The sequence below is a fragment of the Sinocyclocheilus grahami genome, unplaced genomic scaffold (genome assembly GCF_001515645.1).
Source record: "Sinocyclocheilus grahami isolate Dianchi unplaced genomic scaffold, SAMN03320097.WGS_v1.1 scaffold1321.1, whole genome shotgun sequence".
Classification (NCBI taxonomy): Eukaryota; Metazoa; Chordata; class Actinopteri; order Cypriniformes; family Cyprinidae; genus Sinocyclocheilus; species Sinocyclocheilus grahami.
In genome coordinates, this window is record NW_015506500.1 from 359,768 (window position 1) to 377,342 (window position 17,575).

General features: G+C 37.8%; 2 protein-coding genes across 7 annotated transcripts in view; both read right to left on the minus strand.

Annotated features, from left to right (window-relative positions):
- Positions 1-878: 878 nt before the first annotated feature.
- On the minus strand, positions 879-12,207 carry LOC107569176 (antigen KI-67-like). The gene is made up of 15 exons (XM_016255183.1): positions 12,194-12,207; positions 12,038-12,119; positions 11,810-11,925; positions 11,630-11,702; positions 11,462-11,531; positions 8,851-9,585; positions 8,486-8,703; positions 6,450-6,981; positions 6,225-6,346; positions 5,903-6,077; positions 5,694-5,816; positions 4,713-5,599; positions 4,422-4,467; positions 1,901-4,291; positions 879-1,452 (listed from the first exon to the last, which is right to left on the minus strand). The coding sequence occupies exons 1-15, from the start codon at positions 12,205-12,207 to the stop codon at positions 1,358-1,360; spliced, it is 5,679 nt and encodes a 1,892-aa protein (XP_016110669.1). The 3' UTR covers positions 879-1,357.
- The window catches only part of LOC107569190 (eukaryotic elongation factor 2 kinase), a 33,917-nt gene continuing 18,090 nt past the window's right edge, over positions 1,749-17,575 (minus strand). For 5 of the 6 annotated variants that reach the window (XM_016255201.1, XM_016255204.1, XM_016255200.1 and 2 more), the window contains one exon: positions 15,148-15,846. In XM_016255201.1, the coding sequence (XP_016110687.1) occupies positions 15,737-15,846 (110 nt within the window). In that variant the 3' untranslated portion in view covers positions 15,148-15,736. Of the gene's footprint in view, positions 1,761-15,147; positions 15,847-17,575 lie in introns of those variants that run through there. The other variant, XR_001606873.1, reaches the window with a different exon arrangement.

The following is a 17,575-nucleotide window of genomic DNA, read 5'->3' on the forward strand; positions in this document are numbered from 1 at the left end:
CAGATTGAGGTCGAAACAGATCATAAATGCACAGAATAAAAAAAATATCTACTGATTATCCAATGACTATAAAAGATCATATAACCTCAAAACTGGTCAGAGAGAATAAGTCTAAAAAATTATTCAGATGTCAAGTATTAATAAGAGTATAGCCAATCAACAAATCTGTTTAGATTACATTCAGTAGCAAGATCAAGAGAAAAATTAAAGGTGGAAGGGGCATCTTAACGGTTACACCATAACGCCTTTGTAGCACCATGTAAATACCATGGCTAATTTATAATTGCAACTATTCAGCACCATGGTATGACCACAGGATTTTTCATTGTGTATAAATATGATTATGAAGAGGATGTACAGATTATTAAATTATTTTTTTTATTATCTTCCATCGACAGCTTTGTTTTGTAGATGACTGTTGTAAACCTCATTTGATGTCATAGGTTTGCTCTCTTACTGTCCAGAGCAGCAAGGACAAAAATCAATTTGGGCAATCTTATAATTTATCTTTTACCCGTCTTGTTCAGATTTGTACATCAACATCATAACGCCAAGTACACAGAAAACAATACAAAACATGACTTCTGAGATCATTTATGCTGTTGTACATTTGGTACTATTGTAGTGTTCATTACCATGATTTTATACAATATACCATGGTAATTTAACTGCTGTAAATGCAGTGGATATACACCATTTACAGTTTTTCGTGTACCCCCACACGAAATATGGTACTACTGACCTACTGGCTGTTTTCTGGCACACCTTCATTGACATTGCATTACAACCTATACAACAAATGGTCTCAACATCTTCAAGTGACAGATTGATTTAATAAAAATCTAGGGAAAAAAATAATAAAAAAAATCTAACAAACATGAGGTGCCCAAAATCTTTTTAATTAAAACTTTCAAGCATGTCACATGTACACTACCTACTACAGCATATTACACACTCTTGGGCTTAAGAATTGTGACCGATTAAGCCTGGTTTTGCACCCCTCACTTACTTTATTCTTTTAATAAAATAAAAAAATGTAAACATGAAGGAAGGGAATATAGAAGATAAATGTTTTTGAGCGAAGTTAAAAGTTAAAAAGTAGAAATTCTTTAAACATTGAAGTAAAAACAAGTCTGCATGTCTCAATGCCCCTTTCCTCTGAGTTTAAGAGAACAAACACATCTGATAAGTGTACACAACCAGTTTCCCCTAAGATAAAAGCAGCAAAAATTACACTGGTAAACAAAAATGATAGAAAAAGGCATAATGAAATATTACAAACATATAAAACTAAACCTTTTTTTTTTTTTAGATTACAGAGAATAGATCATTAAGACCAGTCTGTAAGATCAGTGCTTTACTTCCTCCTGGTGCGTCTGACAGGAGCTGCCTCTGTAGGGTCGTCTACTTCCTCTACTTTTTTCACACTCCTTCCTTTTTGACTGGTGGTTCCTGTGTGAACACAAAACGTTACCATTACACTCTCAACAGGTGAATAATACAGCACAGCATGAACAAACACAAAACAGAAAATCTAATCATTATCACACATTCATGAACATAAAACACAGGTCTAAACTGTATACAGCCAAGGCACTTATCAAGCCCATTAGCTTTTGTGGCACCACATTATTGCTTTAATAATCCCCAAACCATGTGAGCTCACAGCAGAAAAATGTTTAGTACATTATTTGAAGGCTATTACCAGCAAGACTGATGTGACAAATTCACTGAACGATATGGCTACATCTGAAAAGAACCTTATCCACAATCCTAAACAAACTACTTTATAGTCCCATGTTGCACAGGTTCATTGAACACCCACTTCTTACTAAACCCCAATGTAAAGTTCTTGAAACATTCAGGAATTCACTGAGGACAGCATTTACAGTATGCTTACCTAAAACAGACTCTTGAGCCTTATCAGGTGCTGGATCTGGTTCCTGGGCTGTCCTTTTCTGTCCTCTTGCAGCTCTATTACCAGTTTTCTTGGGAGTAGGCTCAGCCTTTTCTGGTTCAGCTTCAAATGTTTTCTCTTTGCTGGAGACCTCTGCTGCAACTTCAGTGCTGTTGGCTACTCTGCCTCTTCTCTTTGGCAAAGGTTCCTTATTTACAGACTCATCCATTACCTCAATCCCCTCATTCATTTTCCTTTTGAGGGAAGTTGATGTCTTGCTATCAGTGGGCTCTGATTTGAGCGCAGAGGGAGCCACTGCCTTTCCTCTCCTCAATGGCTTGACATGTACCTGAGCTGCTTCTTGAGAGTCTTCAATGGGAGGTTCTTCTTTTTTCACTCCCCTCCCTCTGCGGCCTCTGGGTGGCAGATCAGCTGATTGATTTGATTCTGTGGAGGTTGTCTCAGCTGGTACTTTTACATTTGTAGAAGTTTCAATATCTTTACAGATGACCAAATCTGGGGTCCAGTTAACCGTTTTTGAGGGTTTAATTTTATTAGCTTCCTCAACTGTAGCAGATTTTTTGATTGGGTTTTTAGAGATGTCCTTAGTTGAATCCTTCTGTTTTTTGCCACGGCTTCCTTTTTCCACTTTCTCCAGTGTAACAACTGTTGTATTCTCAACAGCAACAAATTCAGAATCTCCATGTGTCATGGTATTTTCTTCTTTCTTTGATTCCGGTGCTTTTGCTGTTCTCCTGGCATGTTTAACAGGCTCTTCTGATGAAGCCACATCCTCGGTAACCTCAGACTCTGCCTTGGCAACTGCTTTACGTGCACGGCTAGATATCACAGCAACTGGTGGTGCAGGGTCTGCAACAGCACGGCTACCTCTTTTGATAGAAACATCTGCAACCATTTTAGGTTCCTTTGCAATAACGGCCCTTTTTCTACCAGATTTCACAACATGGGTTTCTGCTTGTTCAACTGGGCTGACAATGTTCTCCTCAACCTCAACTGAAACCGTCTCCTTTGACTGCTTTGCCTTCCTATTCCCCCTCACATATTTGACCACTGTTTCAGTGTGTTCTTCAGTCACAGGTAAACGTGTGCAGGTATCTATAGCAGGCTGGTCAACAACCTCTTCAGCCATTTGTGGTTTCTGCTGTTTAGCCTTTCTTCCTCTGCCAGACTTGACCACAAGTGTTTGAGGATCCTCTTTGTGGTCAACATCTGCCTCTGACACAGCTTTGGAAACAACAGTGACATCAACATCATCCAAGGGTTGGTCCTTGACGGTTTCTTTTTTACCTTTCCTTCCACGTCCTGACTTTGCTACAGATGTCAGTGGCTTCTCAGCTACAACAACATGAGTGCTTGTAATTTCGCTTTTCAAAGCAGGGGTTGGCTTGGTTTTCAAGTGTTCCTTCTTTGCTGGCCTAGCCCTCCTAGCTCTAGTTGCAGAGACAGTTTCAGTACCTAGTGAAGTCTGCAACTTGACATCCTCTGGTGCAACAGCATTTTCCTCACAAACAATTTCAGTTGTTTTCTGTTCAAGGTCTTCTGAAGGTTGGCTTTCTATTTTTCCCATCTTCTTTCTTCTCCCAGGTTTCACAACAGGGGCTTGGATCTGCTCTTCATTGGCATCAGGACACTGTGGAACAACAGCATTTGCATCAACAGTGGGCACAACTACAGCATCAGCATAATCTTGTTTAGCTTTCCTTCCTTTCCTGGTTTTGGTAATGACAGGAAGGCTGTCAGGTATCTCAGTATTTATGGACTCTACAAGTACTTGGGAAGCCTCCGTATTCTTTACCTCTTCTTCCACAAAGCTGTGCTTGGGAACTCTACCACGGGCTGATTTTCTGACTGGGCTGGCAGCTATTTCTGGAACTTCAAGAAGTTTCTTGCCTCTCCTTCCCCTGGTAGGGCTAGCAGGAATTGGACTACTCATATTTTCCTCTTCAATTAATGACAACACAGCAGGTGCTTTGGCCATTTCATTTTTGGATTTCTGTGCTGCTCTTCCTCGACTGCCACGCTGAATTTTGTTGGCAGGTGGAGACTTGATTAGCTCCTCTTGCTCAGCAGTGGATGAAGTTGCGGTAGCTTCAACTGTTGCATTGGTATTGTCAGATACGCATACAGTTTCTTCAGACTGCTCCTGGGTTCTCTCATCTGCCCCAGAAGAAAATACATCAATAGCTTCAACTGAAACTGACTCCTCATTCTGGTCAGGGTGTCTTTCCTGGGGAATTACAGTTTCAACCTCTTGATCACTCTGATTACATTCAACTGCTTTAGCTGTGCACTGAAGATCCACAGATTTTACAACTTCAGTCTCCATGGTTTTAAATGGACAGACATTTTCTTTGTCACATTCCTCATCCAAACCTACAAGTAAAGACAACTTCATTTAGTAATCCAAGTAGTTAACTGTCATAAACGCCTAATTTCCCAAATTTTAGGACTAAGAACAACAAAATAGATGAGAACAAATGTGCATTACGCAGATTTAACTCGCCTTCAACTGGCATGAATCCAGAGCCACTTTCCACTGGTTCTTGAATCTAAAGATGAAAAATACAAGGTTTTATTATATTTGAAGGAAATAAAAACAACTCCCAATTGCTTTTAAAACAAAGAATGAAGTCAACCATTACGGAATGTTTAGTGTGTAAGTAAAGCATCCATCCAAAGAAGCTTTACATATCTACAATGCAAGTAAGCAGCATGACAAAACTTACATTGTCAGCTAAATTATCTACTGAGAAAACATGGTGTGAGTGTTTAATGGGGTAACCTTGCCATTTACCTCAGTAGGCTCAGTCAATCTGCTTTCTGTTGTCAGGGAAGAGCTATTCTCTGGATCAAGTTCTTTAAGCCCAGTTGAATCCTGTGCCATTGCTTCTTTAAGTCGAGGGGTCTTTCTCAGGTCACTGATTCCAAACGGACTACTGACAGGATCTCCTTTTTGCTTGGGAGTCTGCATTAACTGCTTCAGTCCAGAGAAGTCTTCTACAGGTTCAACTTTCTCTTTGAGAGTCTGCATCAGCCTTTGTTCACCCATTTGATCTTCAACTGGTTCTCCTTTGTGTTTAGGGGTCTTCATCAGTTCTTTCACACCAGTCAGGTCTTCATGTTGCTCAGCCTTTTCTTTGGGTGTTCTCATAAGCCTCTGAAGACCAGCTGCGCAGAGTACAGGATTGCTCTTAAATTTTGGGGTCTGCATCACTCTTTTCACTCCAACCATGTCTTCTACTGGAGCTCCCCTGTATTTGGGAGTCTTTAGGAGTTCCTTAACACCTTCTAGACTTTCATCCTGGGAAGGTTTACATTCCTTAGGGGTCTTGAGCAACTTTCCTCTTAAGTCCTCGATTGGTTCGGCCTTCTGTTTGGGTGTCTTCATGAGTCGCTTGACTCCAGTGAGGCACAAGGATGGTGCTGCTTTCTGTTTTGGGGTTTTGACTACTGCTTCAGGTGCAGCCTCCTCTTCCTCCGTTTGTACATCAGAAGGTGTCTCTACATCTGGAATGATGTCATGGCAACTTGCCTCATTTGAGTTGTCAGGGAGCTGAGAAAGACCTTCGTCTTCCAACAAACTACCATCCTGGTTGTCCAGAAGTCGTCGTGTCACTGCTTCATTGTAGCAACCACGTTTGACAGTGGAGACCACACTTAATGGTGACACCATCATTTCACCTACGTGGGGAAATGAAAAACAACGGCATGAAATCACAGTTATATCAAAACAATACACTGTAGATCACTTGTGACACAAATCTGAAACATTTACCTGATTCTTCTGGTGTTTTCATCACTGAAATCTCATCCAGAGGAATCTCTGGACATTCATTATTCACAGGAACTCTATTCTTAGACCTGGTATTGGCTGGTGTTTTGAAAATCTCTGCAACACCTAACATTACACAAAACATAGAACTTGAACTAACAATTACATCAAACATTAATTGCATACATTGTTTTCTTCAACATTGAACAAACCTGTCAAGTCCTCATCCATTTTCATGTCCTTTTTGAATAGTGCTATGTTTGGCACTATTTTAGGAGCAGCACCAACAGACTGGTTAATCCTCATATGGGCTCTGCCAACAACAATGGTAACTGGAGATGCTGCATGCCCAGTGCTGACAACATCTTTCAGCCTCCGTGCAGGTGTCTGTATAGGTAAGCAACAGTTAAACGCTGTTTGTAATAAAGCCACAAATTAATGAGCCATTCATTGAATAAAACCATTAACAGAAATTTGAACAATTAATCAGAACAAAAACCTTTATTTCGAGACTGATAATCTTTTGTATTTTACCTTGGGTTTTGGCACTGCAGTTTTCTTCACTATACTGCTCTTTGTAGTTTTTTTCTTAGTTGTAACTTCCGTTTGAGGTTTGGTCTGACCAAACTTCACAATATCAGCCCAAGAGGTCAACACTTAAAGAAACAAACAAAAAAAATGTAAATACATATTTAAGCTGATGAAAGATTTAGTATCATAAACAGGAAAGCATTGGCATAACCAGTTTAAATGTTTCACCTTTTAGATTAGCCCGTGATGCTCCACTGCGTCTTGAACGCATGACATCAAGTGCACTTTTAATTGCACTTATGGGTGTTTTACTTGCAGAAGACTTCATGCTCTTTCTCCTTAAAGGTACCTTTGGTGTTAAACATTTCTGGGGCACGTCTTCTACAATGGTTGACTGTGTTTCAGGCTCGTCCCCCTGGTCCTGGACAGGTGTTGGAGTACTGATACGAGAAATTGAAAACCGCCCCTGCACCCTAAGTGTCTTAGTTAAAGACATGCCACCCACAGCCTCAATCGCTGAAGTTGAAGCTCTCTTAGCAGATGCAGGTGTCCTGGGTGTAGCAAGAGTAGAGGATGATGTTGGTGCCTTGGTTGAAGCAGATGGTGACTTTTGAGGTTTAGGTGATGGAGTTTTAGCCTTGATACTCGGTGACCTTTTGGCAGGTGATGGAGTCTTTGCTGGAGATGCTGTCCGTTTGGGTAAAGCTCTCTTTGGAGAACGTTTTTGCGCCTCTGAGAAAGTTTCTTCAAGTCGAAGAGCCTAAAAAAATGCAGGGAAAAAACTGGATTAAAAGCCTTCAGAAGTTTCAAAGATTTAAAGTGGTCCTATTATGCTTTTTCACTTTTTTAATTTTAGTCAGTGTGTAGTGTGTATGTTTGGGCATTAAAAAGATCTAGAAAGTTACAAATCTCAAAGTCCACTCCAAAGGGAGATATTTAGTTTTTTAAACATCCCTTTTCAAGAACTACAACGAACGGCTCGTTTGGACTACAGTGTTTGTTTTCCGGGCTTTGTATCACAAAGCGGCTCATTAGAATATCATTACAAATAATTCCCGCCTACAGAAATTCGAATGGTTGGGGGGGTGGGGAGGGGTGAGGTTGTGGTAAGAACGCTTGGTTGAGTGAGTGCATCAGACGAGACGATGAAGAAGTAGTGCTGCTGCAGAGTTAGTGCATCAGAGAAAACCAAGAAGAGCTGCTGTGCTGTAGCCTCAAATTCTTGGCATGTCTAGAACAGCGGTTCTCAATTCCAGTCTTTGCGTACCCCCGCTCTGCATATTTTGTATGTTTCTCTTATTGCTTCATACGTTTGTTATATTTGACTAAGTGCCCTGCGAAGTGTACATTACCGGATATTCCTCCATGATTCCAGTATGAAGGGAGCGTATATGTTCCATACATAGGGCATTTAAGTGTGCGAGACGTGAATTTAAAAATTGTATTTATTTCAACGGATTTCCCCTGCTCAGGGAGTAGGGAGCAATGGACACTGTGTAGGGATCATGTCAATCGGAGCACAGTTCATGCACGGAGCTCACTTCTAACGAGATGATCTGAATCAGGTGTGTTAACAAAGAGAGACGTGCAAAACATGCAGAGCGGGGGTATGCGAGGACTGGAATTGAGAACCGCTGGTTTAGAACAATTCTTACAAGTACAACACGACGTAGCTGGGTGCCGCGGACAGACGCCGAACGGCGCCGCCAGGTGCCTACACTCATAGAAAATAATGTATTTGAATTTTAAAGACGTGGCGCGATGCTGCGCTTCTCATCCAGTGTGCGACCGCCTGAAACGCTGTTTTTTTCACCTCCATGCCCAAACGTCTTTGTTTGGGCTTCCGAAAGCGGATGATGTCAGGAAACAGAGGTTGCAATTTACTTTTTAACTCTGTTCCGGAGCATTATAACCCCAATTTGCTATTGTGTGCTGCGCATTTTACTGAGGACAGCTTCCACAACATCAGTGAGCAGTGCCGGATTCGCCAAAAGCTTTTGTTGAAAGACGTAGCAAGGGGTGTGGCAGTACTAAAACACCGTCTAAGCTGTTCGCCAATCACAAAGCACTGGGACAGCTAACCAATCACAACACATTTTGTTTTTCGGAAGGCGGACCTTCATCAAAGCCGGAACCAATCGATTATCGAACCACCAAGCATGAGAACATGTTCTAGTACACCACCAAAACAAAATCAAGACTTTGTAAAAGAGCATAATAGGACCCCTTTAATAGTCCTAAAAAAAAGCTGTTTTATGCATTACCAAAAGACCAATGGCAGATGCTCGTCGTAGAAGAGATTGGGGTTTTTGGGAAAGACCCAAACTGTGTCGTGGGGCTGCCCCACGGCAAAGGGGAGAATTTGAAGGCAGGCGTTTGTCAAATAGCTCGGGGCTTAACAGACCACCAAAGGACACTCGCTTTTTCTTTGCTTTTGGAATGGTTACTTCATTGTGAGATTCATTACCATCACATAGCTCATCTGTAGAACAAAAAAGGTATGATGAATATGACTTAAATAGGCACACATATTTGCAACATTTTTCAAAATGACAAATGGTGGATCAGAATGCAGACACTTCTAATGTGTTATAAATTCATTCATAAGGAGAAAAACAAGCCATCTCACCTTGCTTCTTAGAAGCTAATGTGGTAGCCGTAATTTTAGGCAGAGCATCTTGGACTTTAAACCTTTTGCCAGCATTTGCTCTTGGAGATGTTCTTGGTGACATTTTCACTTCGGTGTTCTTATCCTCCGAGCCTGGAGTCTGAGGCTGGACTGTAGGCATTTGATGAGCAAGGCTCTGATTCTGTGATCCACTACTTCTCCTTCCTTTTGGGGAGTTAGGAGTTTTCTCTTCAGGTTGTGGCTCTAAGAGAATCTGCTGGACTACCTCACCAGCACTGAACTTCTGAGGTGTTTTCAAGGGTGTTCTCTTCTTCTGGGAGAAAGGAGTTATACTTTTCTCCATCAATGAGGGGGTACTGGACCCTACAGATGGCATATCGTCATTGGGTTTTTCCTCCACATTTGCATTCAATGAGCTCTGAGGGATAGCTGGTACAGTCGTATCTTCAGAATTGGATTTTGAGGATCTTCGCTTCTTGATAGATGGGGTTGGGACCTGTATTGGACTACTTTTAACATCTGCAGCCAGAACGTGACCAACCTGAGGTTTTGCAAGAGGTGTTTTTGGTAGCTCCGACTTCCATGGTGATTTTGCAGCAAGGTCCTGTTTGACCATTTGGTACAGCTCACAAAAAGGTGACATACTGTCTTTTTTAAGTTTGCCGCCTTCTGGTTCATTCTCAACAGTTTGTTCCACAGATGGTGGCAAATTTGACCCATCTTTTAAACAAGTGTCTGTAAATACAGTACACATGAAAATCACTGATATGAAATCATATTTTAAAAATAATTATTATTACTATTATTCTACTACAACTACCAGGGCTCGACAGTGCGAGCATTTCACTCGCATTTGTGACTAAAAATAGATATGTACAAACTGGAAAATGAATTTAGGAGCATAAGTGCGAATACAATTACAAAATACAAAACAGCCTAACTTACACAGTAGCCTATAACAAACGTATTAATTTCTTCAATTTATGAAAAAAATAGCGATACAGCCTCATATGATTACTGAACTTTAAAAAGGCAACGATTTAATTTAAATTGTCGTGTTGCATGTAGTTAGGACACAGTGTATTTTTCTTTCATTTATTTGAACTTAATCTTTTGCACTCTAATCTTGAAACACCCGTTTACTTTATATGTTTGCGTATTAACTTTTTTTTTTTTATAAATTCTTTAGTAAAAGATCTTTGATAAAGTTATTTAACCTATTGGGAGGACAACACTTTTTTTCACTTAGTAATTATATATTGTGATAAAAAACAAAACACATACTGTGACAAAAGCTTCAACGACTATTGTGAAAATTTTATACCGTCACATTCCTAATGTACATACAATTTAATAGGACTATAAATAATTAGCCTATTAAATAGAGTCTGAAGCTAAATTATTTAAAAACCTTGTGTACTTTCTGTATTCTGATAAATTTAATAATTGTGCAGGTAAATGTCTCCTTACTATTTCTGCCACTGAATAAAAAAATATAATTCTGTAAGTCATAATGAGAAACTTTCTCAGAATTATGACTTCGTATCTCGTTATAATGAGAAACTTTCTCGAAATGACTTATTTTCTCATATCTCGTTATAATGAGAAACTTTCTCGAAATAATGACTTAGTTTCTCGTAATAATGACTTTGCCTAATCCACACAAAAAAAAAGTAAGTCATTATTATGAGAAAATAAGTCATTATTTCGAGAAAGTTTCTCATTATTATGAGTCACCAACGCCATCTGTTGGTCAAAGCCATGCAGGAACACCGCTATCATTGCATGTGATGCATGAAAGGGACAGCTAATAAAACTAATAAATCATCGAAATACACATCTATAAATTAAGTTTATATGTGTAATGGCTTTCATTTCTTCATAAAATGCCTGGATTTCTTAACTGAAATATTGGTCTGGAATGTTTGAAGCCATAACTATCTGGCAGAGTATCTATTACACAAAAGACTACATACAGATAATTTATCTGAAATCGTTATTTAATGACAGAATATAGCATTATACACTTTAGATTACAGAAAGCAATGTTTGCGGTGTTCCTGCATGGCTTTGACCAACAGATGGCGCTAGCGTGCTGTCACTCTTGCGTTCCGTATTATTACGAGATACTAAGTCATTATAACGAGAAAGTTTCTCATTACGAGAAACTAAGTCATTATTACGAGAAAGTTTCTCATTATAACGAGATACTAAGTCATTATAACGAGATACTAAGTTATTATTACGAGATACTAAGTCATTATTACGAGAAACTAAGTCATTATTACGAGAAAGTTTCTCATTATAACGAGATACTAAGTCATTATTACGAGAAAGTTTCTCATTATAACGAGATACTAAGTCATTATTACGAGAAAGTTTCTCATTATTATGACTTACAGAACTATATTTTTTTATTCAGTGGCGGAAACAAGCTTCCATACCTTACACCCCCTTATTAAGCTAAAACACATAATTTGAAAAATTTGCAGTGCGCCCCTAAATTTTTTTTAATGCACCTTGAGAAAAAGGCAAGCGTCAAGCCCTGACTGCTACTACTACTAATATAACAGAAACAAAGAATAAAGCCTCAAATCTCATGATCACTAACCAAACGAATGCTCTGACTTGCTCTTGTCCACCGGAACAGGTGTGCCCTTTTCCTGCTGCTCTTGCAAAGCCTACAGGAAAAAAAAGAACAAATTCAACAAAGAAATAAATGATAAATGAACAAAAAATACCTATCATCTGTCTCGCAAGACTCGCATAAAGTACACACCTGGACTGCTTTGTCGTTTCCAGGTGTGGACAGCGTCGTCTTCTTCTGTGTTTTAGGAGGTAGGTACTCAAACCTGACATTTTGACAAGAATAAACCACATAAAACAAATTCTACCAAACAAGGATTGTCCAAGAAAGATTGTTTTCCAGCATTAAAATAATAGCAAACATCTGACTCACCTGAAAGAACGATCAATGATTGTGATGATATCACCATGCTTTAAACGTTCTGATTGATTAAGAACTTGTCCGTTAATACGAGTGGGGTTCACGGAGCTCAAATTGGTCAAAATGAGCTTAAACAAGAGAGAAAAGTCCATACATGAATAGCATGTCATGTGTTCTTTCGTGGAAATAAAAAGAAAACAAGACAAATTGAAACTTAGTTTAACAACACAATATAATTACCTCCTCGTTCTCATTCAGCTCAATTTTACAATGCTCTTTAGACACCTGTGGCAGCTGAATCCGAATATCACAGTCTAGCTTCCTAGAGCAGTAAAAAGAGTCCACATTAAAACTCCTAAGTCCATTTGCCTTACTGGTGAATATGAAACATGATACTTGGTGCAAGACATTAATTTCTCTCACATTTATTGGGTCATTCTAGTTTCACCACACATTACTTAAATATACAACATTACTCACTCAAGAGTACATTAATAATTGATTGTTCAAGATTTCCTTGTTAAATTATACACACTAAAACATACATATTTAATGTCACCATTCACTCTTGTTCACTCCTCAACAGACAAAATGTTTAAACATTACTTCAGGTTGGCTGAAAGTTGTGTTGTCAATTAATATTTAATAAAAAAAAATGTTTCTTTACGATTTTGTGATAGATGTAGTTTCACTGATACGAGTCTTAACACTTTATTGTCCTTTAATATCTTTTTAAGTGTTTAAATTACATTAACAATTGTTGTGTACGTTTCATTGGTATCTGGCGCTGTAAAATCGCCTGTTTGTCACAAATATGCATTGAAAATGTGAAAAATACTTCTAGTAAGACAATTTACTCAAACATCTGAGAGAACTGACATTTTGCATAACATAACTATAATTTTAATAAACAGATATAGGAGTTATACTCCGCTTCACGAATCGCTACAATGACCAGGAATGCATATCATTAGAGTAACGCATTCTGATTGGCTAGAGTGGTTGCCAAATTTGGAAATCAATGAAAAGCCTGCCTAGCATCAAACCAGCAGAACAGCGCGTGTCCCAAACATTTACAGTTCTTTATCAATTGCAATTAAGAAGATACTTGCAACCAAATGTTAAACATTTTAAGCAGGTGCACTTCAATTTTACTTGCAGTGATTGTGTGTACGTGCTACAGTAGTAGTCATATTAGGGTTGGACGATCTGGTAAAAATGTATATCACAATATATTTCTTAATTTCAGTCGATACGATATAATTCCGATAGCGATATGAACACTATTTAAAAAAGCCTCGTAAAAACTGCCAAGAATGCCACAACAGATGTCTGTGCATACAAATTTATGAAAAATTAATTTGCCAAGTCTCTGACACCTCATATAAAACCATATAATATTTTAGAAAAAAAAAGAAAAAAAACCCCAGCACAAATAAATTAATGTTCAAAAACGAAACAACTACCAGTTATTTGCTCAAATATAATATAAAATCGCATAATGGATGGAGCTAGCTAATTGGAGCCTTGTTCAAAGCTTGATTTAGCGTGTAATGCGTTACAAAAACGAAGGACTACTTTCTTTGTCAATCTGCGGAGGGACATAAGACGGATAACTACCAATGTTTGAAAACAATTCAAAATTCCGCGCGAAGGCTTCTGGTTGGCCAGTAGTAATACATGCTACTTTTCATAGCCAATAGGATCTTGTGTTGACGTAACGCGACAGAAAAGGTGGCCAATTAAATCACGTTAAATGTGCAATTGCTCTTTTAAACTAGATACGACCCGCCCTAGCCTGATAAGACGGCGGAAGCGGTGAAGCATGATTGCAAAGAAGGAACTAGTAAAACTGTTTATGCGCACAATAAAAGTGATCACACAAAATCACTTAAAGTGTCTTATTGAAAATGCCTTATTGTAGTGTATATTCTAATACAATACTTAGGTTGTTTCCCTTAATTTATTTTTAATTTACAGTAACAAACCCAATATTGTTGTGTATAGCAGGTGTAAAAGATATATACATTTATATCAAATAAATGACTTACCTGTACAGTAAAGAATATAAACATGATTAAATTAACATAATACATTACATGGATTCAAAATATACAGAAAAAGCGAGCATCAGTACTGATCCTATTGTAATTAGCAATATTATACCTAAACCTATATAGGGATAAGGCGTTATATGGGACTAACAAAGGTAAAGGGCTTTTTTTTTAATGTACAGTTAGATATAGGCTAATAGTTTGTAATTGACTCTGTACCTAATTTCACTCCATCATTCATTCTTGGGGCAGAACTTTACAAAGTCCTGGTCTCTGTAATGCATAGTCATAAGATATTTACCTTTATTGATCTAATACGATCTGAAAACTAGATTTGAAAACTGAAGAAAAAAAATCTAACTTGATGTTTCTAACTTCTTTTGCCCCTGTATCTGAAATAAAAAAAAGAGGCAATGAACGAATACTGATATAACCATCTAAAAAATAACACTATGTTGCACATATTATGCTGGCATTTTTCTAAAATAAATCTTATACAATCCTAAAGTGGTTTATTTTGTGACAATATCCGACTGTCTGTATGTTATCATAATGTATATTTGATCATACACTTAAATTACTGTAATTATTTCAGTCTTTAATTTTGTGCTATTGTCATGGAACAAACAATGGTCTTCTCAAATTTGTCAATGAAGTTCCAGATCTCAAAATAAGACTTTATTGAACACAGCAATAAAGCCGAGATGATCAGAATCTGTTCTGTCCAGGCATCAGCTTTTATACCTTATTCTTATCAGCTATTGACCAATGGTATCACAGTTCTGTTGAAATCTCTCCTCTGGTTTGCTATCATACATTTTTTTACTTTTCCAGGTATATTTTCTAATAGTGGAATCCTGCTAGTTTGAACCATTTTCCTAATAATTTTTGCAGATGCAGGTGTCCTTCTTGGAAGTCACCTAAAGGTCACTGGTTTACTCAAGTTCATCGCTGACCAATGGAAAGCACCGTACTTGCCAATTGGAAAGCACCTAGGACTCACAGTCTGTATTAAGACATCCAATATTAAAACAATCATCATATTGATCAATCTATTGATTATTGTTGTAGCCATACATTATTTTTTTTTAATGAAATATCATAACACTATTAAGCATAAAGCTAGAACCACTGGATGTCCTTGCCATGCCTGAAATTCCATCTTATATAATTTGTTTCTTAGCATTATGTGCAATGGCGTCTCGGTATGAACTTAAAAACAACATATCACATTTCTGGCTAAACAAGCATAATGTGTAATGAGACTTAATTTTTTTTTTAATGATTTTATTGTTTGTAATCTTTGTAATCTTGTTCTCATTTGAAAAACAACCATCGAAAATGATCACACTCACTTCTGCACTCCTTGATAATTGTGAATTATGAAAGGTTTTTGACAGTCTACACAAAACATGTTCAAACTCACAGCAATAGCTATTGATGCTTAATGTTCTTAGACATCAGATCTAGCAATACTAGCAAATTAATTTTACTGAAGTAATCATCGGTGATACCATTTTTAACAGTCACAACATGTTCATTAAAGAAACAACCAGTTGTCCTTTTCAGAAACAAGAGAAAGAAATTATTGACAGGTAATGCATGTATTCCCATGAAGCAACCTGAACAGGCTGCAGACACTGTGCAACTGTTCTTAAACAAAAATTAACCAGGAGAGTATGTGTATTTAGCACCTCAGTATATCTTTGATCTGCAATCAGCATATGCCCTTGTCACACTCATTAGAAAACAGATCTAATATCAACATTATTTCTCTTAAGTCAAAGAGACCCAAGAAAAACATAAGGCATTGAAAACAGCATGTAAACAGGGGCTGGGTGCACAATAGGAACCATTTTCATGCTTTTTTTGCACACCAGCACTTTCATTCTTCCATCATAGACCATGCTTCCTCTGCTTTCATGTAGTACTGATTGGCCAGTCTGCCCTTCATGGCCTCCATAGCTGCATCAGCAGCCTCAGTGAAAAGATCACCTACAAAATTTAAAGACATCTTAACTCACACATGCATGCAATTCCAATTTAAAATGTTACAACAAATTCAGGACACATTTAGAAAGCAAAACTGCCCATTTTAATTATATGATATTGTAAAGGAGCTAAGTATCCCTATTAATTTGTAACTTGTGTGTCATTTGAAAAAAAAAAACGACTATATTGTACATCTGCGCTGTTTTATTTTTTTCTTTTAAGTTTTTATTATACAAATTATTTTAAAAGTCACAGGACAATGTTATAAAGCATTCATTTTCCATTGCTTTTGCTTTGGTATAATAACACTTACTGATTTGTGCTGGGCAGATAAAGTACAGGGTGAATTCAAAGCATTAAAACATGCGCAACTAAAATTATTCAATAAACCCCACTCATTTTAAAGCATCACTTCATCTCCTTCTCTCTGCTATTTCACAGCTTCCTCTGTCAAACTCTCAGGCTGATAAGACAGTTTTGAATACCAGACAAAATGGATGTCCTCTGACGGGATCTGGTAAAGACACTGCATCCAATAATCCTGGCATGGAGACTCAATCTAATATTTTTGGTCAGCAGTATATCGGCACGACCTTAACATTATATCGTATTGTTGTAACACTTTCCAATGTTAAATCTTAAGTTCTGCAGAAGAATGACTGTGCTTTAGAGCATGAGCAGGGGCGCATTAATGCACAGGCTTCTATGAGATGAAGCCCAGGGGCCTACTGGCTGCACAATAAATTATATATATATATATATATTTTGTATATTAAAAACAGCATTCTATAACTAAACTCACACCCGTAAATTTTCAGGACTAACAACCGCATTTTCAGTGAAGCCCTGCGGTGTGAACGGAACCTGACAACACAACTAGTTATGTCATACAGTGTGTAATGTCATGTGATGTCATAAAGTGTGAGAATGCGAGTTTGATAACTTACAATGGCATGGATAGAAACTGGGCCATCTGAAGGTCCAATACTGTCTTCCATCGGAGCGGTTTCAATGAGTTTTGTGGTCTGCGCGCAACTTAAATACTCTGCTCTCACTCCAGTATTAAAGCTGCTGTCAGTTCATTTTGAGGATGAAATTGAGCATCAAATATTTTCGTTTCAAATATAATAAGACATTTTTATTTTAGTCACTGTCACAGTGGTTACAGTTGATATATCCTATTGCACATTCATAGATGCTATTGCAAGTGGTGGGGTGAACAGGATATTTTGATTCTCAAAACTGGCCTTGGTTAAAAACAAACAAACAAACAAAAACTAAAGTCTAGCCAAAATTGGATTTTACTGATGTTATCATGGACTTTTCAAATAGAAAAGCAATGCCGATAAGTTTCTAAAGGAATGTCACTTGAATTTATTCATACATATGCATTAATTAAAATCTGTATGTAATGACTACATGATACAATGCCTAGTGATATTTTCATTTGGGCTGGTGGGGGTCTACTGTAGCCTAAAATAAGCCCCAAGTATACTTATACGTTTTTGTATGCGTACGCTAGCATATGCATACAGCCGAACACGTAGTATACTTCATTTGATGTTGTGCGGGCGGTCCACACATGCGCTTTAGAAAACTTCATCCATGCTCAATGTCTGCTCTATTTTTCCCTGTTAAGTTATGACCAATAACAAATATTTTTGAACTCTTTTAAACCAAAGCTGAACTGTCTCATACCCTCTCACTCACAAGCGCTTGTGAATCCGAGCAT

Bases quoted from the DNA above. Each gene is read 5' to 3' on its own strand.
- LOC107569176 (XM_016255183.1), bottom strand. The intron at 6,982-8,485 runs GTAATGCATAAA...GCATTTTTTTAG, and splicing joins CATCTGCCATTGGTCTTTTG to GCTCTTCGACTTGAAGAAAC. The intron at 4,292-4,421 runs GCGAGTTAAATC...CTTTACTTGTAG, and splicing joins TGGATTCATGCCAGTTGAAG to GTTTGGATGAGGAATGTGAC.